The sequence below is a fragment of the Eucyclogobius newberryi genome, unplaced genomic scaffold (assembly GCF_026437365.1).
Source record: "Eucyclogobius newberryi isolate DKJ021-1_F unplaced genomic scaffold, fEucNew1.0.hap1 SCAF_16, whole genome shotgun sequence".
Lineage (NCBI taxonomy): Eukaryota > Metazoa > Chordata > Actinopteri > Gobiiformes > Gobiidae > Eucyclogobius > Eucyclogobius newberryi.
Genome location: NW_027315790.1, coordinates 25,232,117 through 25,258,631, shown reverse-complemented (window position 1 = coordinate 25,258,631; position 26,515 = coordinate 25,232,117). Strand labels below are relative to the sequence as shown.

General features: G+C 36.7%; 1 protein-coding gene across 3 annotated transcripts in view; it reads left to right on the top strand.

Annotated features, from left to right (window-relative positions):
* Positions 1–26,515, top strand: part of pleca (plectin a) — a 144,417-nt gene that overhangs the window by 31,281 nt on the left and 86,621 nt on the right. Inside the window, exon 1 of one of the 3 annotated variants that reach the window (XM_072448077.1) lies at positions 3,191–3,350. The exons of the other annotated variants lie outside the window; for them this stretch is intronic. Coding sequence (XP_072304178.1) covers positions 3,206–3,350 — 145 coding nt within the window. The 5' untranslated portion in view covers positions 3,191–3,205. Of the gene's footprint in view, positions 1–3,190; positions 3,351–26,515 lie in introns of those variants that run through there. 3 annotated transcript variants of the gene reach the window in all.

Sequence of the window (26,515 nt, the reverse complement as noted above, 5' to 3'; positions counted from 1 at the left end):
TCTGTTTATGCAGGAGTTTAAATTCAGGCCTATAAGTAATGCCATTGATATGTTTTGTTGTTGATGGTGCCGTCTCTTCCCGTTTCCCCGTGTCTGTAACTGAAGAGCCTGTATTGATAGTAAGAAGTGTATTTTTAGCCTCTGACCCAGACTGATGTGAGGAGCCGTTTTCATTTGAGCAGCTGCACTCGAAGTTTGATAACAGAGGTTCTGGTTTGATTGCGGTTCAGTCCTGTCTTGGGTTGGTTCTTATTCCCGTCCCGGTTTAGTCACAGTTTTCGTGTGTCTCAATCACAAAAAACTGGATTCAAACACTTCTCTCATCCTCCATTTCCTGTTTCAAGTGCGATTCGGGAGTCATGAGATGGTGCTTTGTTTTGGACAAGTCTCATGAAGGCAATTGTTGGATAAAATTGAATAAATGACAGCAATTTAGCAGTTATTTTTTCAGGAACACAGCTCAAATTCCCAGCATTGTTTTGTGTTTTTGTGTTCTTGGTACTTGGTTCTCGGTAATTGCTTGTAATTCATTAATGATTAGCATGTTAGCCTCTCAGTCCTCTGTTTGAACTGCGGTTTAACAATAATACTTCATTACTAAGCCATCAATCTTACATTTAAAGATATACATTTAAAACGTCTCCTGTCGTTCCTCACTTAAATGTAAGAAAACATTTTTTATTACAATTTATTCATCGTCAGGTTTTCATATATTTCAAATATGGCATTTTATGTGTAAAAGCGGCCAAGATAGCACATATTTGGGACTTTTAAATCTGAAAAATGGAAAGGTTTAAATTTCTTAGTTCATTTTTGTGGCATATTAGATCCAAATAATGTACAGAGGGAATTTGGATTTCTTAGTATTTGAGGAAATTAAATCTGTCTTAAAACTTGAATACATTTGGCTTGGAATTATATCTTAAATCTTGTTAAGTATAAGTTTATAAAGTTTGGTGTGTGTAGGTGCTATTTTACGTGGAGATCTTTAAGTACCTACAGTAGAAAAGGCATTTTAAGCGAACAGGGAATTAAATAAAATAATTAAATCAAAGTAGGATCTGATTGGACAGTTTTGCTGTTTCTACATGAAAGCATTTATGTTGAGCGAACAAACTGACAAAATAACAAAAAAATCACAAAGACTATAGTTATATTTGGATGATTTCTTACAGTACGTGAAGCTTTTCTCCAGTATCAGAGTGACGCTGTGCAGTCCATCTTCCTCTGGTTCATTTCTGCTGTATCAGATATCTTCAGCTCAAAGCAGTTATTGATTCTGCTGCTATCAAACGAGCCGGGTCATTAAGTTCTTCCAGCAATATTACGCATGCACGCTCTTAAAACGCTACTACATGCACGACGACGTGTGACGCTACTGTGGTTGTCCCGCTCCTCCTTTCCCACACTGTTCAGCAGCTTGTGTTTTATACAGCGAGAATGAGAGGACGATGTTGAATTCTGCACATCGATGTTAGAGTGAGACACGACGAGCAGCTGCAGCAGGACCATGTAGGAGCTGATCTCATTCTGGTGTTTGAGCTTCCAAAAGAATAATACAGTCAAGGGTAGACGGTGGATGAGGCATTTTATTGACATATTTGAGAGAGTTTAAAGGTATTTTGAAATTGTGATGTACGGTCTGATTAAGTGATATGTCAAAGTTATTTTTCTGGTGTAAGAGAAAGCAGATGACAAAGTTATGTGACGACTTTTTAGATTTACTAATGCTGTTGGGTGAAGGAAGGTACTGACATATGAAAATAGACTGCTCTGGGTTGGTTTGGACAAAGATTTACAACTAATTTGACTAAAACGCTGTGGCTTTTCTATCAGAAGAGTCCGCCACCTGCTTTGTCTCCATGGAGATGTTATTGCTTTGCCAGGAATTTTCCACAGTAAACTTATCCATCTTACATTTACTCAATGAATTAAGTGTTTTTAAAATACATTCAAACATATCCATTGTTACTGTGAGAGTGCTCCCTTTCCACAGATCTGACTTATAGGTGACTCGTCCAGAAAAGTTACACATTGCACTTTTATTGTTGGCACTATTATGGCACTTTATGCACTATTCTTAATTCTTAAATTCTGCTTTACTTTAGAGAAGATGAATTACTGTCCCGAGTAACAATTAAGTGTCAATAGTGCATCAATACTAGTTTTAGTGTTGATTAGTATCAGATTTTTTTACACTTTTTACAACCTTATATAAGGTTTAAGGTATAAGGATAGATTAAAGACTGAGGTAAAAATATTATGTACGTTAGGGTTGTCAAAAGTATCAAAAATCAGATACTAATCAATATTAAAACTAGTATTATGAACAATTATGTATTTATTTATTTATTTATTTATTTGTCTTTGGGAGTTTTTATTTATAGGACATCTTCTACTGAAAGTGTTTTTCAAACTTCCTATAAGTTGCACCAATGAAATTTCCCCATGTGGGACAATAAATTATCTTATCTTATCTTAATTATCGATACAAATAATATGCTTTAACAAGACAAAACTTGGCATTTCTTGAACAGTTTTAAAATGATCTTTTGCTTCATCAGAACCAGTGTAAGACCACAGCGTTTAAGAAAGAAAATGCATTATTTTGTGTTAAAAATAAGTCACCTTTAACCATTTTTAACCACCATTGTGGAATCAAAATCTAAACTAATATCGAGAATCAAGTAAATTCCTCTTTAGTATTGAAATCCGAATATAAAATGTGCATGTATTTGCCATTGTCATTTGTAATCAGCCAGAAGGAATTATAAAGTTTGCAATGCAGCCTTTACTTCTGCAGGGAAAAAGCTGAGTCATAGCACAAGACGAACAGTTTGATAAGTGGATTAATCAATGTCATGTCGCCGCTATAGATGACTGATTACATCACACTGTGCACCCACATTCCTCATCCATGCATGCAAACGCCCGTTCCTCCCTGACATTTCTTTCCCGCTGGCATCTTTCCACACTGATGCTGCTGCTCCGACCGCTGTTATTGGCCCGAGCGAAACCTTCCTGCGGATGAGACGGGACAAACACCAGCCTGGGATAAGAAGGAGGAGGAGGAGGCGAAAAGGGCTGGAGGTGTGCTTCTGGATCCCTTCACGATTCTCCCTTTTCGTGGCATTGTACTGGAGCGAGAGTGAGAGAGAGGGAGGGAAAGAACCAACGAGCAGTAAACGCGCCCACTGCCAAGTCCATGTGGCAAGAGGAGGAGAAAAACGGCCCCAGACTGACAGATTTTCAAACAACACTGACGCGAACTGTGGACCGGAGCGAGCATCTCAGGGTTTTCGGCATGGATTCTGCACGGTCGATTCAGCACGAGATCTCCTCCCTCAAAGGTATCGCAAGCTGGGACAAAACTGGGTCTAAACTGTGACGAAACTGCGACTAAACCTGGACTAAACTAGGACCAAACCAGCTCTAGCACAGGTTCAGTCTCCACGTTCAAACCGGGACATGTGCGAGCTCAACCTGTATGTGATGTCTACTTCCTCCTGTCATGACCATGCAGTTGTCGGACCGCCTCGTTTTCGGTCACAACCCCTCCCTTTAATCTGGACTTTCTCATCTCAGAGAAACAGACGGAAAACAGTTGAAATTTCGAAGTGTGGCCAGTGCAAGTGACCCGCCCCCGCTCGCCTCACGCTCTCGCCGGTAAAGTGTCGCGAATGGCCTTTGTCGTTGGCGTTATTGTGCCTGCTGGACACCGCGGAGTGGACGCAGAGCCTGGGACGGGGGGCGTTTGCTTGCGGGGGGAGGATGAATAGGGGGAGGTTTTATGCGAGAGGGAAGAGGGAGGGGGCGCAGAGGACGACGGGGTTGCTGCATGCGGCACTTCGATGCAGAGAGAGGGAAGAGGAGAGAGCGGAGGAAATTGCTGCTGCGTTGGAGGGTGTCAGGTGGTTGTAAAAGGACGTGTTCAGCAGTGTGATGGGGAGGAGCAGCACATGTGGAGTAAACACAAGGCTATTGATAACACAACGATCCATATCACAACAACAGAAAGTTTTCCATCTGACTTACTGTAAAATTTAAAAAAAGAGAGATTTAGGTGTGATTTTCCTTATTAATGTTCTGATGTGGATTTAGTGTCAAATAAGAAGACTTTTAATTTACCTGAGCTTATCCTGTCAATAAGGTGTTACATAATGTCGTTATCGCACACTTTAATACAATATATAAGTCGATACAAGACAAATGCTGATACAAAACAAGTCCAATGTTGCATCTCGTTCTCATATTGTGCAGAACTGATAGAACGCTGTTGGAGTTTTATCACTTTACATGGAAACGTTCACCTTCAGAGCTGGCCTGAACATCATGTCTAAATATCTTTGATTTTTATTATGAAATGGCATAATGCTGTTTCCTACATCCTATTATTTTTAAATATGAACTACCGTAGTTTCCGGACTATAAGTCTTTTTTCATAGTTTTGGCCAGGGTGCGACTTATACTTATATTTATACTGTATTTATATACTCCAGAGCAATATGTGATATTATTTGTTATTTTCACACTTATTTCATCCTTATTTCATACTCCAGTGCAACTTATATATGTTTTTTCTCTGTCATGCATTTTTTTGGCTGGTGCGACTTATAGTCCGGAAAATACAGAATTCCAGGTCTTTATTTTGCAAAAAATAATGTGAATTGAGTGGTTTTGACTAGTTTGTATTTAGTTTTCTAAAAGGGCCCTTGAGAGCTCTCATTTAGAGAGAATGCTGTTTGTCATTCCAAAGTTGTGTTCTGCTCCTATAAATAAATAAAACACATTCCTCCATGTTTGTTGCCTAAATGTTTAGTATTCAAGCGGCGATGTTGCTTCGTCACTGGCCTCAAAATCACCTCGACTTCTCTGTAACGTTCTCAGAAGCCGTTGCCATGACAACTCCACTCATTCAGGCCCTAAACTGTATCAGGATTATCTTAATGAGCTTGTCGTCCCAAAGCCTCAGCCGTGACCTCTGCACGCCCTAAAATATATTCAAGTTGCAAGTAGGAACAAAACACCAAATTTTTTCCCATATGTCATTTTACAAACAAAGCTACATGATAAAATTATACACCTTACAAACGAGGTCTATAGCCTACCAAAATAATGCTATGTAGTGACAGTGAAGAATTGAGAAGAAACGTTGCGAGACATGCAACTAAAATAGACACATTTTTAAACCAAACCAGCCAAAAAATGCATAATTGAGAAGAAAAAAACATATATAAGTCGCACTGGAGTATGAAATGCGGTTGCAAGTGTGAAAATAACAAATAATATCACATATAAGTCGCTCCGGAGTAGAAATATAAGTTGCGCCCCGGCCAAAACTATGAAAAAGTGCGACTTATAGTCCAGAAAATACGGTAAAAGTGAAGTGCGAAAAAGTATACACGACAAATGTTGACCCCTAAATGTTGTGTTGGCAACTTCGAACCATGTTTTTAACTAATTGGGTCTTGAACTAATCCGGGTGGGGGCGGGGCTTAAGGTGCCAGGTCTGCTTTGATTGGCTGAGATCATTTCCCCAGCGCTCTCTCACACAAAGGCCTCCTCGCTTCAGTGACTGCTCCCAAAGCGCTCAAACAGACCAGTTCATTTGTAAACACGTCGTCACGTCAACACCTTTTCACCAGCGTTCTGTGTGTACATCCGCGTTTCACACTTTCTGTACCAGGAAACTAAACAATGAGAAAAAAGACAGATAAGCCTTGAAAAATAAAGGCTTTTTATAGTATTTTTTTTAACCAAGTGGAAGCCTGCTATGTTTTATTCATACATTTTTAATTAATAATCAGGTTTATCCCATTTCCTTACATTTTTTTTCATTAAGTTAAGCTCTTTTTATTTATATACACAATACATGGAAATATTTGATTAAAGAGAGCAATAAATATGCCTTACACTATTGATCAGAAAGCCTACAAAGTTAAAGTAAAGTCATTGTAAAACTTTGTAATAAATATAACAAAATGACAGTGGAATCATGCGGCAGTTAACAATAAATGTTTGTTTAGTTTAGTTTAGTTCAGTCTTTATTGGAAGGACAGAGACGCTCATAAAGACAGAGATTATAGTTGAACATCTCCAGTTGTTAAAATGACCACGTTATCAATCAGATTCTAAAGATATAAATATTTTGCAAAGATGCCATCCTCTTCAGTCTTTTCTCAGCTCTCGCCTCATTTAGGCCGGGCATCTGTGCATTTTCCTCCTTTTCTTGAAAATGAGGCCCAATTATGCAACTCACTCCAGTCTTTTTTTGTGTAATTACAGTTGTTCTGAGGATAACAAGATTTTCTGTGGTCTGGCTCTTAAGTTTGCCCAGATTTTTATAAAGCAGTATTTCAATTTTTCCTTATTTGTAAAAAGAACATTTGAATGATTTTCAGTTGTTTTATTTGTTGGTAATAATCATGATAACTCTTGACCTCTCATTTAAACCTTGTAAGGAGCCGTTCTGCTCTTGGTGAATAATGCCTCCTTAGGCTAAGTGTGTCTAAAGTTCAAAGCAGTTGTATCTGTTTCAAAGGAGGGCCAGGCACTTGACCCTGACCGTGGTTCTGTTACAAATGAACGTGCTGGATGTTTGAGCGGCGGAATGTTGAGCTTTTCAAGTAACAATCCACTCACAAACACACTAACAAACTGACTGAATACTTCTTCTTTGCATTATCGTACGCATATCAACATGTTTATAATAATAATAAAGAGTTGGACAATAATTTGTTGGACACTGTGACTTTATATTTCACTATTTATTCATTTCTTATCATTCACAGTGATAAATTACTCTCGTACAGTTTGGCTCACGGGGTGAGAGGTGGCAAGATACATCAGCATGCCGATATTTGAGAGGCTTATATTAGGAGTGGGAAGACCATTTACTTCAAGGAAAGATCGACATAAAGCTTTATTTTAACACTTAAACACGACGACCATTGCACAAACTGTGATTACACTGCGTCCTTATTAGCAAAACAGGGTTGTGGATGTCTAAGAAAAAAAATCCCTGGCTTTTAGCATGCAAAAGAGTGAAAGGTATTGACAGTAATGAAGTTAGTTGTCATTTTAACTGGGGAATTGGGGAACATTATGCTCAAGGACACAACATCAGTGTGCACAGGCTGAAACTGAGATTAAATATGTAATAGCAGAGCCACTTTTGTCAAATCTTCTGTTTTAATTCGATAGAAGAATATGGATATAGTGCAAGTTGTGGTTTATTCATTCCATTCAATGCAGAGGCGCATACTTGTACTATATTACCACAGAAAAGTATCACAATGAATGATACTGTGCCAACTGCTTTATGCCACTGACACAAAAAGCCGTAAAATGTATAATTTGAACTGCAGAAAGAAACACTTATGTATTATGTATTTATTTAGTACGTATGATTAGTCATAGAAGTTACTTATTTAACCCTCTACAACTCACTTCTTATAGTACAAAAAAATAAAATTAAATACAAACTAAAAATCCCTCACTTCCGCAATGAAGAAATAAAATATAAAACATTACCAAAGTCTGTCAGATTCTTAAATGTCTTGAAATGTGTTTGTATTTTGCAGTACAGAAAAATACAAGCAATATCACTGAGATATTGAGGTTTGAGTGATGCTTCTTTAGTGATAGATATGATATGTATGTTTGAAGAAGATAATAAAACTGATACTATAGTTTTTATGGCATGGTCAGCTCCTGCTCTGCGTTGTTGTTATGTGGCTTCCTGAACGGCTCAACTCAGATTGTAATCTGTAATTTCAGATGATTTAGCGTCCGTCTTGTTTCCTTATTGTATTCCCACAACATCCTGCCTGGTAAGCTCTATGTAATGTCGGTGATAACATCAGAGCCAGCAGCAAATCATTTTTTTGGTTCAATATATCCACTTTCTTACTCTAAGTACTGATGGTTCTTGTAATCCTGTACTTGACATTGCCATCTAGTGACAGAGAAGCAAATACCAGATTGAAGTTATATAAATTATATTATGTATAATGACTTACTTCAGCTACTTTCAATTCACTTTAAATCCCCCCCCAATTCTTACGTATTTAGCTTTGATTATCACATTTACATATTATTCATTGTATTTAAGCCAATCTCTTTCATTTTTCACACCTTTATTTTAGCGTCAAGTCTATATTTTTTTACTATTATTCATTGTTTTTATATTGCAACAATCAAAGCCAAGTCAAGTTCCAGCTTTGTGACTTTTGATCACAAACAATGGCAATAAAACGTTTCTGATTCTGACCTCTTACTGGTTATAATATTATACAACACGTGCTCACAGCGTCTGCAAAGCGGTTTCATAAGAAGAAGGAAAACTGGCAAAGCATTTATGGCACTAAAACGAAACGCCAGTCCGCTGTCGAAATCATTTTGAAAAGTGAAAAGAGGTTAAGGGCAAAGCCAGCTACAGTTGATTCATGTGACTCTGTTCATGAGTCTCAGCTTCCTGTTTTATGCAAGGATTCTTTGTCTGGTTGCCATGGTGATGAGTTTAATTTCTGTTGCTGAACTGGCCTAAACTGCTATATGTTTGATGTCTTATTTCACAGCATGAGATTGGATGAGGCTAGTAGGTGATACATTGTTTTTTAAGTGTTACAGTTTTCCTGACCTAAACCCTACTAACGCTTCTTCGAATGACCAATCACAGTAGACCTCCGGATCCGACACAATATTTGGCCCTCCGAGCACCACCAGATCTAAACCTGGTCTATAATAAGGGCTAAATAAGGTCTTAAAATAGAACTAAGACAAGATCTAAGTAGTTTTGTCCAAGACGTAACCCAACAAAAATGTGCATAAAATGAACTCAAATTGGATCTCATGTGCCACAGTTTGAGAATGTTGTTATTGTTTTGCCTTGCATGTTATGGCGTAAAAGTTTTCTATCGCCATGGAAACAAGCAGGTGCACCTTTAGTACTAGTTATTCACAGCTGCACTTTTTGGTCAGTTCATCTGTTCTCGTCTGGATATCGTCCAGAGACTAAACTAAAAGCAATGACTGTGTTGAGTGCATGTTTTAAATGATTCATCTCTATTTCACGCTAATCCGATAGTAATCCGGTTAACCCTGTGTGTCTCGCCGGTGCGCACTGACCACAGCCCCAACTCTGCCCGCTCTGATCAGATTACATAACCAGATTAACCCCTCGTTTCCTGAAATCCACTCAAACCTCTCCCAGTCTACCTCGATAATCGGACACTTCCGTCACAATCACGCTCGGTTTCCTTCCAAAACAGTGACACGTTTACCCTGGATTTGTCATGGTTAGGTCAGTGCGCTGATGTGAAACAGGTGAAGAATGTCAAGGGCAGTCGAGGACGTGGACGCCGTTCTCGCAGTGTCCAGCAGGTGGTGCTGTTACTGCGGCCGGCGCGATGAAACCAAGTGATGAGAGTGAAAGTACAATAGATAACATGTGTTTACAAGGATGGCATCTGGGGTCTAAATGCCTCAGTCAATCAGGAGCAGATTGTGTGGGAGGAATGTGCGTCTGCATTCGATTGTGAGTTCAGAGAGACACTTTATAATCATTGTTTTTGCACCATTTAGAAAACTATTTGATGCATTTAATGAATTCTTTGTAGCAAAATCATCTCTTCAATTGCGTGTCCACTTGTGTTGTTTGTCCCAGTTATAATCCAGTTTTACATTTTATTATTTGTCTGAATTAGGTTTGTTGTTCCAAATGTATATGGTTAATATTGTCACACTTGGGCTGCAACTAACAATTATTTTCGACAGTGTTTATTTGTTCTATTGTTCTATTTGTTGTATGTTGAGACTTTTTAATACATTATCAACCCAAAAAAAAGTTGATTCAAGTTATAACGATGGCTGATTCCACTGGTACTATACCAAATAATACTATGACAATGAGTTTAGTACCAAAATACATCGAAATGCCTCAACTGTGAACAATTTTACGTTGGCCGTCGTTATTTTCTCTCAACCTCAGCTTGAAGTGATGTGAAAAGTGAATGTGAAGAATATATTACAAAAAACTAAATGTATTAAAAAACTGAATTTTTGGAGGCATTTTTCATTACCTCTGTCAGTATCGATATATCAGTATTAGGTATCAATCCGCCAATCACTATTAAAGTTTCTAGATTGAGAATATTTATGAATAATGTATTATTTATGAAAATCAGAACTTTGATTGAATCCTTTTTTTTGTCTTTAAAGTTCAGACAACAATTACGATTAAAAGTGTTTATTAAAATGTGTAATTATAACAATATTTTGACATTAAATCTGTTCTATCTATGTATTTTACCATAAGAATCAATAACTTGCATATTAGTTTACAAGTTGTTTGTGTCTTTACTAATACTTCTCTTTGTTTGTTCTCTCTTCCAGGTAAGCTCATGTTTCTGACCTCATTTTGACTTTGGACTTCCGGGTAAGACTTAATATTCTGCTCACATTTTGCTCATCATGATCCACAACAATAGGTTTGTTTATTATTATTATATTCAATAAACTCAATATTGCTTCTGTTTTTGAATCAGTTCCATATATTTTGTCCTTACTCTGATTTGAACCGGCCCCACCTGTAGCTTTAGGCTTTGTGTGCGTCTATTTCCATCATTAAAAAGGAAAAAATAAAAGGATTTCTGTTAGTTTAGCCCCGCAGGATTTACTTTATGATTACTCTTGGCCATACATTATCATATATCGAGTCAATATTGCTTTGTTTAGCCCCTTCAGTTGTTTGTGATCGTGCCAGTATAATAAGTCAAATAAAAGCTGCTTTGGTTCTGTTTTTAAGATCAGTTTTCCATTAATTGCGAGTTATAAAGGGCGTTCCCAGAAGCTGCATTGGCCCGAGGTGAAGTTGTAAAATCCGTCAGGCTTTTCCATCTGCAGCCACAAAGATGCTCCACAGAGAAATCAAATATCTGCCCGTTTGTTTGTGAAATGTGAAAGAGTTTGTACCACTGTTTGATATTTACAGAGGCCAGATCTGAAATGTCACTCTTTGAAAGGAGAGAAATGAGTGAAGAAAGACAAAAAGCCGCAGTGGTGAGAGGAGTGGCAGACTGAACTGGTGAAGTTTGGATTAAACAAAACTATTTAAACTAAACTAAACTTATATTTGGTTGAATTAGAAGCAAAATATTAGGGCAAATTTGGAAAGGTCGTGTTAGTTTAGAAAGCTTAGGAATTGTATGTTCACTGACCCAAAGATTTTACCAGTAAATGTGAGAATGGATGAATTTACTGCCAAATAAATCTGACCATGTATATATTTCAATCAAATTAGTCACAAAAAATCCCTGTGGAAGTATTTTAGAATGAGATGAATGTATGTTTTGCCACCGTAATAGTTTTTACTCTGCATATTGGCTGTTGTATTTATTTCACACAGTTCTTCGGTGTTGAATATATTTATCTTAATCCTAGCGCACAATTTGAGTTGGCACATTTATCCAATCACAAAGTCTGCAATAATTTAGATGTTTTAATGTCCTTTGCAACGAACTAAATGTATATGTCTTTAGATGTGTTGTTTAGACTTCTACAAACATGTTCGGAAATTCATGTCATTCTTTATCAGTTACCACATTTTTCTCTCAAATGTTAAGGCTCCTGGAGTTTTTTACAATGTTCAATTTAAACTAGGAATTATTATTATTACAAATATTGTGAGGAATAACGACTATCCACCATTATTCCCCAGACTGTGTGAAAGTTTGGGACCATCTTTATGAAATGGAACTCTCGGACAAAATGAAGTAAACGTGACAAAAAGAGCCAGATAAAAAAGTACTTTATATTTAAATGTTGTTGTTTTTTTACTAAAGAGTGAATTAAAATCACTTAATGCTTCTAAAATACTCCATGATTAGTATTTTTTAGTTCTTATATTGTAACCTAAATAATCTTGATTTTAGATGAACCGAATAATATTAATTCCTAAGTTTTAAACATATAAGATGTAGAAAAATCTCAAATCGTTTTTGTTTTTCCAAAATCGTGCATCAGTACTTTCTCTGCCAGGGGTGGATTTAAAGAAAGCGCACTTGGAATGCGCCCACACAAACTTGTCTATAATGTCCTCAGAATGTCTTTGGTCTGTCCCTGTTCTGTCCCGCGCCTCGAGCACAGACCCCTGTCATTGTGGACCCCCTCCATAAACCCCTCATTGTCCCGTCAGCAGATTCATGGGCGTCCTCAGACCTCTGCCCCGAAGTGTCCTCGTCTCCTCCGAGGCCCGCCCAACGATGCGTGCGGCTAATTACCGCCGGAGGCTCAACAATCAGGATAATGTAGCGGCGTAGGAACAAGCCGGCAGCGGAAAAGTCATCTGTTTATTACTAAGACTCCAAAGTGCTTCGATATATCAGGAAGAGACACTGTTACACGTCGATCACAATATTACTGTGATATTTTAGTACACTTTGGGCACAATACGTTCATTTAAACCAAGCTAAATGTGGAGAAACTGTAGCTGCACATCATTATCAGAACATTCATAAATATTGCAGAAGAAGTAGTGGTTTATTTAGTCATTGTATGTAGCTCAACAAGGAAGTACACAAAGAATATACATGAGATATATATACCAGAAATGAATATACCAGATACATGACCAAAAGGGTTCAGGCTGAAGTTTTAAATACTCAAAATGCCTAACCCTATTTAACAACAATTCCAAGTTTCCCCCCAAAAATAATGTTTTGTTCCTCCTTTTGAAGACATCTACTGAATTGGACATTTTTAACTGATCACCCAGCTTGCTCCATATACTAACCCCTTTAACAGAAATACTTTAAATTATTTTTTGTACTAGTTCTGGTCTTTATTTGTTTGCATATACCTGTTCTTCTAAGTTTGTACTGACTCTCTCTGTTCAAATAACGTATGTATGCAGCGAGGGAGCACATCCGCCTTCTTTTGGTGTAAAAACATAGGAGTAATGTTAGTTTTGTTGTAGTATTAGTATTGTAGTGAACTCAATAATGCGTCGCAAATGATCTTCAACCTCAATATTGCACTTGACTTTGTATCGAAACTTCTACAATGTAACGGTCGATGGATACCTGTTTGAATGTACTTTCAAAAGTCACAAATAAACTGATGGCAAAGAATGAAAAGACGGACAATGTGAACTGAAAAGAGGGATCGGGAGAGAGAAAGTGGAAATTTCACACAAAAATATCTTATTAAACTACTATTAAACAACTTATGAACTTTATTATATGCACAATGATCTCGAAATGGTTCAATAATATGATTCAGGTTATACTTAGGATTCAGGTTAATACCGTGTTTCTATAGTTTTGGCCGGGGTGCGACTTTATGTAACAGTCCGGAAAATACGGTACTTCCTTTCGATGAGGCTTTCTGTTTTATTTATCAGGGACGATGCACTTAAAAACATGTATTATTTCACAAAAAAGGGGAAATATGTTTGTGCCAGTTTATAGCAAAATAACCCCTGGACAGGTTGATGTAAAAGATGGCGTACATGTCAATAATAATCGTAACATCGAGGCTAATCCTGTACTTCAGACGTCTACAAATGATCTAAAACACACATTTCACTTTCATTTAGCAGGTAATAAAAGATAAGATAAGATAATATACATCCCCACATTGGTCCGCTTTAGTTTATGTACTCCATTTATCTTTACACTTCTTACGTAAGTCTTGGTCTGCATCTCTCTCCGCTTGTGTGGAAATGATTTGTTTATAGATTCTTGAACTGTTTATGTCTTCATTTGCCGGTGGCTCACTTCCTCCTGAAGAGTTTGAAGATAGAAGTTGATTTTTAGTCCATCCCAATTCCAGACTAAGTAGATAAAAGAAGAGTCGTTTATTTTGGCACATATTTCACAGTGAGAGAAAACCCGTGTCTCTACTTTTTGTCCTTCGTTTGTTTGTTTTATTCACCCGGCAGTGGCTCTTTGCTACGAGGCAGTAAACGGAAACTCAAACTTTTTTTATAGCCATTTCTGTGCGAGATCATTTTCCCCATTTTCAGAGATTTACTGCTCTTTTTCCAGCTCTGCGTCGTATTACAAACTACTGTCGATTGTGAAGACATTGCCTTTTCAACCAGTTTTGGACCTAGTAAAGAATGTCAAACAGTGTCATGACTTGGGCCGCAAACAACCATAATTTTACTAATTAGTTTGATTAATTTAGCCATTATTAAGTTCTGATTCTGAGTTAGTTGAAAGAATAATGGCTGGACTAGTTGATGAGTTGGTCAGAACTTGAATTTGACGAGATGAAGCTGAAGTGTCATGGAATCAGACATACACCGATGCTATTCCTTAACACATTGAGAACACAATTCAACTTAGAATATTAAACGACACAGAAACGTCAGACATTTGTGTGGCATGCATGGGAGAAAACGCGGGGACTGTGTCAGCCAGGCCGTTGTAAGGAGCCTGGCTGACCCTCCTGCGTCTCACCCCCGCGTCTCACCCCGTTTTTTCCCATGCTGGTTGGTTTTATTAGATATTCTGGAATAGGCGGGTCACATTTCTCATTGGTCAGCCTCACATCAAGGCACTTGGTATTTTTCCGTAGAGATCAAGCCTTGGGTAAACATTACCCAGACTCCTCTGGGTTATCACCCCCCTAGGGTAAACATTCTTTGGCCCATCTTTACGACCCCTTCACAAATGCAGTTTGTCAAACACCCGTTCTTCTCTTAGACTAATGATGCAGATAAAATATCACTATTATGCAGATAAAATATATCACAGAAATATAATCATATATTCACATTTTATCACATGAAGTGAAGCCGTTTGAGTATTTCCATCAGTGAAAACTAAATTTACACATTTTCCATGTCATTTTCATGTAATTAAGGCTTAATTTGAGTCTTAAAACTTCCTTTCTCAGCTCATGACCTGTTTTGGAACCTGTGAATAGACAATAGAGCAGTTAACGGTTTTTCGATTACAAAATTAGTGAACGATTATTTGTTTTAGTTGATTAGTTAAATTATTTACTTGTTGCAGCCTTAACAATGTCCAAAAATCTGGTATTTTATGCTGTTTATTTTGTATTATTTAACAGTTTTTATGACAAAATGTTGTAGTTATATAATTTGAATTGTGAGAACTCAGTTTAAAACTCCTTCCAAACGTAGGGGTTGACGATATTGACACAACTTAATATCTAGATATAAACTGAATATTTTTTCATTTTATCCCAATGTTCATACAATATTATGGCTGTCCATTAAAATTGTCCCAAAACGTACATTTGTAAATGCCTTTTTTCAGGTTCTAATATCACAAAAACTGTGAATGGACAATAGAATTAACTATATAAGTGCAGAAATGTCATTTTATATGCTTGTTTGAAAGAATGCACATTTTTAACCAGGTTTTAGAAATACAGTTCACCATTTCCACTGTAGTTTTTCCTCAAGAAAGAGCAACAATGTGGAACAAACCAAAGAACTGAACACATATGCTCATGTTCAAGTTTATTTGGAAATAGAAACTTTCAAATCTCTTGCCACACCAACGTTTTGACAGACAAATGCCCCTTTTTATTTGGCTTTGTGCTTCTTCTGCTGCTCTTGTCTCACTTCAGGATGTTTTATGGCGACACAATTCACTTTTTCTCTTTTCTTAAGCCTCTCTGGGGGTTTTTATTTCCAGGAAGCGTTTGTGTGTGTTTTCTGGTTGCCCGTGGCGATAGTATCTCCTCTGACCGCCGTTCTGGACGCCTCATCTGTAATTGACTCATATAATCTGTGGTGTGTCCCGTTGCCATAGCTGCGTTTCACATGTGTTGAGTTTAAATGAGGATTTTGTCAGTCTTTATGCAGATTTTGTGGCGTGGTCTGAATCACTTTGACACTTTTTCTGGTGAAGGAAAACTTTCCCCCTTTTCCTAATTCTTTCTAATTCAAACATTTGCTGTTCAGAAAGTGTAATATTTAGATTGTAATTGTGTAATAGAAATATGTTTATGTCCATGTATTAGTCAAACTCTGTCAAAATAATCACTTGACAGAGACAAAACTAAACAAAACCAAGACTAATTTAAGGCTATTTTACTCTTAAAAAGCATTTAACATTAAACATTTAAATTTTAAAAATAGTAAATTTCTATCGGTTATTGTGATATTTATTTCTGTTACAATCAGGTTTACTGCATTAGCCAATGTTGCAATATCAATTCTTTTGCAGTATATTGTGCAGCCATAATCGTCAAGTCCGTTGCTGGATACAGTAATATTAAGGAGTTTAACTGTTTGTTAAAATAACAAACATTTATATTTCATCTACAGCCTCGATGTTTACTATAAAAATGAGGCATTAAAAACAGACTCATTATTTTTTTGTACAATCGTGTCTTTTAAAACCACATTGTCGGTCAAGTTAAAAATACTACAATAATGTTTGAGGCTGCGAGTCCATGGTAACTGTTGCCACGGAGACCTCGCCCCTCCCTCAGTGCATTGGATGACTCATTTGAGGGTGAGTTTGTCTTAATCACAGGACGGTCTCATGACGTGGAGCCACACTGCGTCTGCTGCTGGCAAAGCGGAGTCACGCTTCAGTCACGTCCTGAGTCTTTTTTTGGGTTGGGAACTCCCATTTCAACGGGCAAAACTAATTGAAATTGCAGTTTGAATGATTTGCTTCCTTTTTTGCAAAACGTTTATCAGCAAACTACAAAATCTCCTCCTAATATGCATAAAACCTGCTTAACCCAGTACTAACATGTTCTAAAATGCAGTGTATTTGTGTTTATCAGATCATATTTCAGCCTTCACGCCAAATATGTCAAAGCCCCTGTGCCCTCTTTGAACAGAATCATTCGAATAAAATCTAAAATGAAATCCAATCGCAATCGCAATCCTTGTCATAAAGATCAAACATTTCTCCTAAATCATTCAGTCCTTGACAAAATACTGCTCATTCTTCTTCTATTGCGCTATTCTAGTTTTGGATAGTTTTGGATAAGTCTAGTTGTTTGGAGATTAACTTGTAAACTATGAGCTCAAATAGAGATGGAAACATAGTGTAATGATTAAAAATAAAGGTACAAAGTCTGCATTTTTGTTGTGTATTTTATTGTTTATTGTTGTTTATATTTTGCGCAACACTTGAACCTCAATCAAGGCATTTACTTGGACTTTTTAGCACCATCCGGACGCAAAATATAAATGTGTGTGATATTGCTATTGAGATCATGCAAAAAACATATTGAGACTCTCCTGTGTTTGTCGCTTTTCACTGCATTTACAGTCAAGTTTCAATAAATGCAATCATAAATAATCACTCATGAGACTTTTCTTAATTCCTTTTATTATTATCGTTTTATTTCTAATCGTGTTCCATCATCCTGGTCCACTGTTTGGAAAGCATTTACTTCCAACTTCCACTCACTCTTTGCCCCTGTGTCTCCTGAGACTTCCACAAAAAGCCGAGTCACGATGCGTCCTCCCAGTCCAAGCCTCCATTAGTGCCTCGCCCCGTCCGCCATCTTACCTCAGCCGCCCCGGGACAGCTCACATTTCAAAGCATTTATGCCCCGCGTTTATAGCCGGAGTCATTTATGAATGCGCTTGGAGTCACTCTGCAATTCATCCAAGTGCTTCAAAGAGTTTTATTTATGCTGTTTCAATCACTTACATTTTGGATTTTGTGAACAGGTGCAGGCTGTGACTCTGAAAGTGTTTTGCCCAAGGACACATTGGCAGCATGTTTAGTAGTCGGAGTTGGTGTTGAAATGCCACTTGTCAAATTAGAGTGCTTTATGCAAATTTTGCCAGCCAATCTTTAGAAAAATCTTCAATAATTACACATTTCTTGTTGCAATAAATTCTTTTAAAAACTATTTTGCTGCACTGGGAATCAAAGAATCCCTCATGGTTTGATTTATACAATAATATCACCATTGCACATAATATTTACAGATTTTTTAAAGACACACATACATTTTATACTGTCTTTGCTAAACCGCTACCTTCACAACAAGCAGCTTATTAATCCTGCTTACTTTCATAATCCAAACTGTCAAAAAAAAAGGGTGGGTTCATGTGACGTCACAAAATTCAGCCAAATTGAAGACGGTTAAAAAGCAGCAAGATTTTTGTTGTGATACAATGAGTTCTTAGGCCTAATTTCTAAGAAAATCATCAGTTTGAACTTTTGTGGGGTGGGCAATTATTTTCCTCCGAGGGCCATATTTGAATCCAGGCAAGTAGCGGAGGGCTGGCCCACGATCATTGGTGTGAAAATAAAATAATCAAATATCAAATAAAATATAACTTTTCTGTCAAATATAGGCTATTTAATCTATTATTTAATTCATGTCATGTCATCTTTATTAAGGATGCAAGTGCAGACAGATGGCAAAAAAATAAAAATAAATTATTATTATTATTATTATTTTTCCAAGATTACTTGGCATGTTTGGCGGGCGGGATTATAAAGACAAACGGGCCGTATTTGGCCCGCGGGCCACAGTTTGCCCACCCCTATACTAGAGCTTAGTTATGACAAATATACCGAAAAGCTTGGAATATATCGATACATCGCCGGGCGGTCTGGACAAAAAACATATATCTCAATGTTTTTTGGAGCATCTTGAAATCGATTTTCAAACGATATTACGTAAATCCCACATAAATATGTTTAACGGGAATTATAAGATGTCTGTAAAATGAATAACAAAAGCGTAGATATCGACGTATATATCATTTTTATTTCTAATCAGCTCTTTTTGTAGTATTTTATACAAACAATACAGTCGATATCAAAATGTTCCACATGATCTAAATTGGATATACTGCCCCTTCCATCCAACTAACCCATAGTAATGTTACTGTATCACCAAAGAAGTGTCACGATATATGATTATTTTGATTGACTCCCTCTCAAGGTGTTTCATTGGTGTACCAGTAGTTTTCTGATGGTTGCCGCGGGACACTAGGCACTGACCACAGATGTATCATTATTACTACATACCTCTTTACACTTTACACATGACTCAAACAGACACTGCTACATATTTGAATCCACTTATCAGCCGTAAAGCCGTCCTCCCACGCTTGTTCCCACAGTGGTTCTCACAAATGTTTTCCGTGGAGGCGATGTCTTCAGACTTCACCCTATGGCTCACAGTAAAGCGTGAAATGCAAAGTCAGACGGGATCCAAAAAGAGGGGCGGGCTCTGATTGGCCGATACGCAGATGTTTCCATTCTCCGACATGGCACAGAGCTGTCGCCGCGGCTAAATAAAGTCTTCATCCAACGTAAAGTATTCCAATCATCTCAAAGGTTATGACTGCCAGTGAAATGTCCAACGGCCTTCGTATTTTCAGTGATTTATCTTTTTTTTGGGCCTGTTTAGTGTGACTCACGAATACGATGAAAACAGCAGCTTCTTCAGAGGCCGGAGCGGATCAAAAACCTCAAGAATGTTGTGAAAATGATGGATGGACTTGAGCTGTAAACAAGCACAGTTTTGGGAAACAGAGCACTGCAATGGGAGAATAGGACAACACGTTTTATCATGATCAAATGTGCAATGTTTGTCAAAGGTGTGGGTTCAAATAAACAGAATGTAAGTCAGCGTCTCATTATACAATACAAACATTTATCATGATCTGATGAAAACTCACTTGAACAGAAGCAGTCTGTTCCTGTTATGGTTGGCTATGGTTGTAAAAAACATACATTATACCGTATTTAGTGTTTGTTCTAGTCGGTTTATTGAGTCACATTTGTGTCTTTTTAGTCATTTCAGTCGATTTTGTAGGATAATAAATGATAATTGTCAAACTGTTCTGCCATAACTCACAACAAGAAGGTCCCAACTTCCTCTCCCTCAGTGGATGGGGTCTGTTTGTGTGTTTGTGTGTTTGTGTGTTTCCCTTTGTGTCTGCGCAGGTTTAATTTACATCCAAAATCATGTACAAAACAAGGAGAATATTCTGAATCTAATACTTGTTGCTTGGGAAACTGTGGCTGGCAAATGGCACAATACTCTCACTGTCTTATTGTTTTAAATATTGGACTGAGATTAATGACGAGACACTGCAAACTGCCTTTGACTTTAAAACAATATATCTTGGATGTAAAACTCCAACAATGGAAAAGATAGATGGAAAATGTTGGAAAGTACATTTGGATGACGGGGACTGAACTAACTCTCAAGGGCTGGACTGGATTCTGAATCTCTTGTGAACTTTCCTGGATAAATAAAGATAAATTGAAGAACTGGCATTAAATCGTAATGGAAAAATTACTAAAATGTGTTACTTGTTACTAGAAAATACTTTAGTAATAGTATCACATAAAGAAATCTGATTAGGTAAACGTAACAAAGTACATGAATACAAATGTACTGTCAGTTGATGAATAATTTTGCAGATTTTGGGTTAAACAGAAGCGACTGAATCTATTCAAGTTAATTTCATGTATTTTAAGTTTGCTCAAAGCTGATATTTGAAATAAAAACCTTGAGGCACGAGGTCGCCATAAAGAAACCTGCTAAACATAACTCCTCAGACAATCTCAAACCGTAGAAAATACTTTGTTCTTTTAAAGTAAGTTAAAAATGTAGTGGAGTAGTAGTTAAAAAGTATATTCTGTTACTGTACTTGACCATTAAGTATGATTTATAATTGTTTTCGCCGCTTTAAATGCTGACAGTCCGATTATGTTTTTGGCTGCTCGTGTGAATTCCTGCCGACGTCTTTCCCTCCATCTGCTGTTCGTTGTAAACAGAAGTGCTGGCTTTGCTTTTGCGTTTGATTTAAGGCCACGGTACAGGTAATGCGGCGCACATGGACCCCGCCCTTTGACCTCGCATCATCTCCTGCGTTTCTCTCCACATGGGTTCACTCACTCACGCAATCTTGATTTACTTATTTAATTACTTTTATTTCGATGACATTAGACATACCAGAGCGTCAAAGGCCTCGTCAAAATAAAAGCATGAATCAGCTTTAATTGTTTGGGAGTGGCATCCTGCTGTTGTTGTTGTCTGGAATGAGAAGAGTTTATTTTTGCATAAACCCAGCGCTTGATTGTGCTAGTATGTGTACTTATATTGACTTTCTGGGGCGGTGCAGTTCATTGAAGTTTAATTAAGATGGTGATTCAGTCATCTCTTACCGTCAATAAGATAAGATATTCCTTTATTGTCCCACATGGGGAAATTTCATTGGTGCTGGGTGTGTCAAAAGTATCAAAATACATAGATACTTATTGACTCTAAAACTAGATACTCATTTGAACAAGTGTCAATAACAAGATAAATCAAATAGTCAGGACAAAGTTGGACCTTTTCTGAACAGTTTGAGTTTTAGAATAAACTAGTATAATACCACATACCATAAAGAAAGTATTTTGTGTGTAAAATTACCATCTATTGTCTAACAAAAAGGTCATTTTAAAATTAAACACAAAAAATGGTGTTGATTATCAAGCCACCACTCGACAATGATCATCTTGGGTCTTTTCATTCGAAAGATTTTAACTTAGACTTTGACTCTCTTTTGTCATTTATTTTTTGTAACTTTATCTACCGCGCAACTCATTAAAGATGCAGTGTAACTTTTCTGATGGAGGGTCTTATTTGTCTAAGAAAGCCTGTTTTTCGAGGTAGTTTGGTGGCAATAACGGCACTTGTAATTGAATGAATACAAAGTCGACAAGTTTAATGCCATACTGGGGAACATTCTAGGCAATGTAATAACACCCTCCACAATAAAAGTGACACTGTGCACCTTCATGTACAGTAGGCCTCAATGTAAGTAAAAAGCTTCTTCTGCTCCATGAACTCTTATTGCTGCATTTTCCTGCTCAATTTATTCATATCTAAATCCCAAACAGATGTTGCTAATAGATATATAGCCTCTGTAGGGACTATTATTGTGAAATATGACTTTTTATCAGAAGGCCTTTAATCTTTGGCCTCTGTTGCTCACTCTCTTTACTACACTTTGAACGCTTTATTTCCAGTTATTTGTGACACAATCTTGCCTAAATCTGGTTTGCGTTTGTTCATTATTGCTCTCGGGAACAAACAGGCCAAAGGTGACGTTGGTTTGGGAAGCGGCGAAGCGTTTGCAGATGATACATGTATTACAGTGAAGAACTAAACTGAGTGTAGAATTAAACTCTTTTACTAAATATGACGCTCTCCTTTCTCCAAGTATACACAAGCCTATCAAATATAAATGTATACATGTGAATAATGCAGTGTTCGTTGACTTGAAAGGTGCCATAGAATTGAGGAAAACTCCAACAATGGAAAGGATTGATGTACTGTATACCTGTTTAAAGTACTTTCGGCTGCAGCAAAAAAGGCTTAAACATGGACAGATGCAGAAACAAAAGGGGACACACTGAACACTGACTCACTTTTTTTTACTACTCGTTTTCTGGTTTTGCTTTCTTGCTCTCTGTGTGTTGTTCTGTTTGTTCTTATTACACTTTATAGTTTATATAATCACGTAAAGATGCGTTCTCTTGATCTTTGGTCCTGGTTTGAGCCCAGTTTGCTTTGGTCCCGTTCTAGTCCCGCTTTAGTCCTTGTTCAACTGGGACCACGTTTAGTCCCAGTTTACGCACCCTTGAGTTCGAAACACTGGTACAATTGTGTTCTTGTGTTGAAGCAAAGACGTTTTCCGTGGCTGCTTCAGTTTGTTGGCTCATTGCACCACTAAACTTACAGCGCAAACGTCCACTTCTCACTCAGCGATCGTAGTTCAGTTTCCTCCAAAAAACACAAAGTATAAACTTTAATTGAGGCATATGTGACACTTTATTGGACAGAGGTGTTTTTTACACACAAAGAGTCTATTTCCACTGTGTTGATTGGCTGCTTGTTCTGCAACTCTCACAAACTGCAGCTGCGCTCGGCATTTGCCCAGTAAATAAAATAGCTAAATGTTCAATTATCAGTGTTGAATACGGAGGGTTAATGCTAATTTTGTGATCTTATATGTGTTTTAATCATTTAGTGATAAACAGCAGCTCTACATGAAATAAAAGCTGCATTTGAAATTGAGATCGCCAAAAAGTACAGAACAACAATAACAATATCAATAAGAATGTAGATATGAAATGAAAATGAAAGGGAATTACAAAGGATGACACTGGGAAGATGAGCTGACCTTTTCTAATGGGAGTTTGGTGAAAAGGAAATGGAGCAATTTGATTTTTATGGAGGACATCTGGAAGAGTTCAGGGACGGCTCGAGGACTCGGAGACATGGGAACTGATGGCGTGACATGCTCTTCATACTAAACATTCTATAGATACTGTACTATAGATACTGGCCCTATCTCCCAATGGTAAATAGGCCAATACAATAATGAAACATGTCCTGGAGTTTTAAAGACCTAAACCTTTACAGCTAAAGACATTTGTTTTTAGAGAAGCTTTTGATTGATTTTTAATTGTTGTTTGTTTTAACGTGTTATGAGTTCTTGCTGCACTTTGTAAAGCATTTTGTGTTTTTTATCTGTGAAATGTGCTCTATAAATAAAGCTTATGTACTTATGGGGATGTCGGGATCGTTCGTTTAATCGATAATCGTGATTATTCAAGTCACAATGTCAGGGTTAAATTAGAATTGTGATCATAGGCAGCATAAGTTTGTAATTTCAGTTCAATCTATACTCCAAGTCACACTAAATCTAAAGTACTTTTTATATTTATATGACGATATCATTACTAATTCTGAAAGTTTGATTTTGTAATGCTAAACTTGTGAAAGAAAGCAAATTAAGGTTATGTTTAGTTTTTTTAAATATGGATTTTATTGTTTGATAATGCATCTAGTAAAATTACATAATTATTGTTTTGGTTATTTGTCATATTAATTCATCTAACAAATTAAATATGTTTTCCCCTAATCTTTGACAATGTGTAGTAAGTGTAAAAAATAATTTTAAAATGAAAAAAAAATGTAAAAGTAAAAATAAATATACCAAAAAGAAATTAAAACATATATATATATATATATATATATATATATATATATATATATATATATATATATATATATATATATATATTAAAAACAAAGAAAAGAAATGAATGATGAACAAAAAAAAACAAAATACAAAAAATGAAAAAATATAAAACAATAATAATAATAAATAAAAATGAATAAAAAATAATTAAACATAATAGAAAAATGCAACATATTTCTTCAACTCCAATTCAAAACCTTTGCATAATACTGATGCCATAAATTAAAAGTCTTTCTGCATTTTAACTGTTTGCACCTGACCAGAGTTCACGGGCATAACTCTGCCATCTGCTGGAAATTAAAGGATTTGAACCATACACTTCCATCCTACAAGATTTACTCTGATGTATAGTTAACTGACTCATAGTATAGTTAAATTTAGCATATGTTTTTCCATATTCCCTTGCGGTTGTTTCCCATGTATGAGCCTTTGCCAGTTTACAGCCCTGGTTCACCTCAATGAGCCACTGCAGAAGGATTTTCCATCTTCAGATTCTGTGCATGACTAAGCAGCGAAAATCTGAGTCCAATTTAACTCCATTTGGATTTTTCCTCTCCATGCCCCCAAAAAAGCAGGCCAATGGCGTGCAAAAATCCTTCTCTTCACTGCCCCGCGCACCCTGCATTTTACCTCAACCTGCACATTCGAGAGCTCGCACTGTTACGCGAAATGGAGTCAAATTACAGGGACTGCATGGAAATTTTGATTCAGCACGGTCAAGGTAGGCACATTGTCTTGTTGTCGGTGCCGTCCGCTGCCAAAAGGTGTCAGTAAAGAGGTAGTTTTTGATGAAACGCTTGTGGAGCAAAAGGGATGAAGCAGGTGTGGGTTTGGGTGTGGCGTCTGCGCATCCTGTAACGGTCCGGTCGTCGTGGTAACAGGTGCAAATATGTTGTCTTTTATTCTTCTGTCTGTTTGATACGGTCCTTGTCTGATCAATTGTGAATAATGTTGTTGTTTTTTTGTCCCGATGCAAAACGAATTTCTGTGTACGAGTTTATTTGTAGAGCGCAGTTTGTACACAAAGTATTTCAAAGTGCAGAACAAGAAAGATGCATTAGTTGAGTTTAGATTAGTCCTGCTTTAGTCCTGGTTTAGTGTTAGATATTGTTCATATTTTGCCCTGGTTTTGTCCTTGTTTTTAATCATTTTTGTTTCTGTCAGTTATTTTATTCTTAAAGTGGGGTTGTCAAAAGTATCAAAAATCTGATACAAAGGAATAATACAATTTGTATCACCACAATGTTTAATAAAGAAACATCCTATCATTTTGTGTTGAAAATGTCCATCTATTGTCGAAAATAGAGCATTTTTAATTATCTTTGTGGTATTAGAATCAGTATAAATGCAGTATATTCCATTGTATTGAAATTGGGTTTGACATTTTAGTTTTGTGACAATGTTAAGTGATATTTCTAAATGTGAAAATGTTAGAATTGCAGCGACAAATTAGCCTTACGTTTAATTGGAGCCGTTAGCAGGACTCCAGGTTGTGGTGGTAAAGTGAAGTGTTCTGATAATGGATGAAGCGCTCAGTTTGTCCTGGGACTGAGCTGTGTTTAATGTGAAGCAGATCAGTTCAGAAACACTGCAGCTCTGTGCATACCTCAGATAATACAGCACATACAGTCAGACACGCTTCTCTGCTCTGGGCAAACGTGCACGACACCGGTGTCAAACTCAATTGTACCCAAATACTCATAAACCGATAAAAACTTAAACTTAAAAAGACTAGAGAATATCAATAATATCAAAATATATCAAATAGGGCAATTCTGGCTCATTCCTGAAAAGGTTTAGAATGGTTTTACTGTTATTAGTTGAATCATTATGTTGAAAAGGACATTCTATTGTATAAAGAAGTGTTTTTATCATTGTCTTATAATAGTGAGTATCAAGAATCGAGCCTTTTCGTATCAAAACCAAATTTGACACTAATATAACACTAATATGAACTGTAAATCTGTGTAGTTCTTTGTTTATTATACTTTAATTATAGTTTCTTAGCTCATAAGTTCATAAAGATTTAAAATATTTCAAAATATTGTATGATTAATGTGAAACAATTATTTTTTCTATACATTGCAATAGATTTTGAAGCATAAAATATATATTAGCAAATGTTGTGTGCCTGTAAATGGATAAATCTTAACACACAATAAAAATATTAATAATAATAATAATAATAACTTTTATTTTTATAGCGCTTTTCAGTGACCCAAAGACGCTGAACGCTATTACATTTAAAAAATATATAATACTGTTTGCTGTCAGTAATTTATCTTTTTGGCTATATTTATTTGATCTGATTGTGATTCTATGTCCCAGAACTGAACCCATTAAAATGTATGTGCGACTATAGAGTGCCTTAATCCCACATTTGTGAATTATTCATGGGAAACTTATTGGGGGCTCAGTATTATGTAACAAAGATAATAAAAGCCTCCGCTGCTTCATATCCTGTCCACTACAATAGTCCAGTCTGCAGTCTTT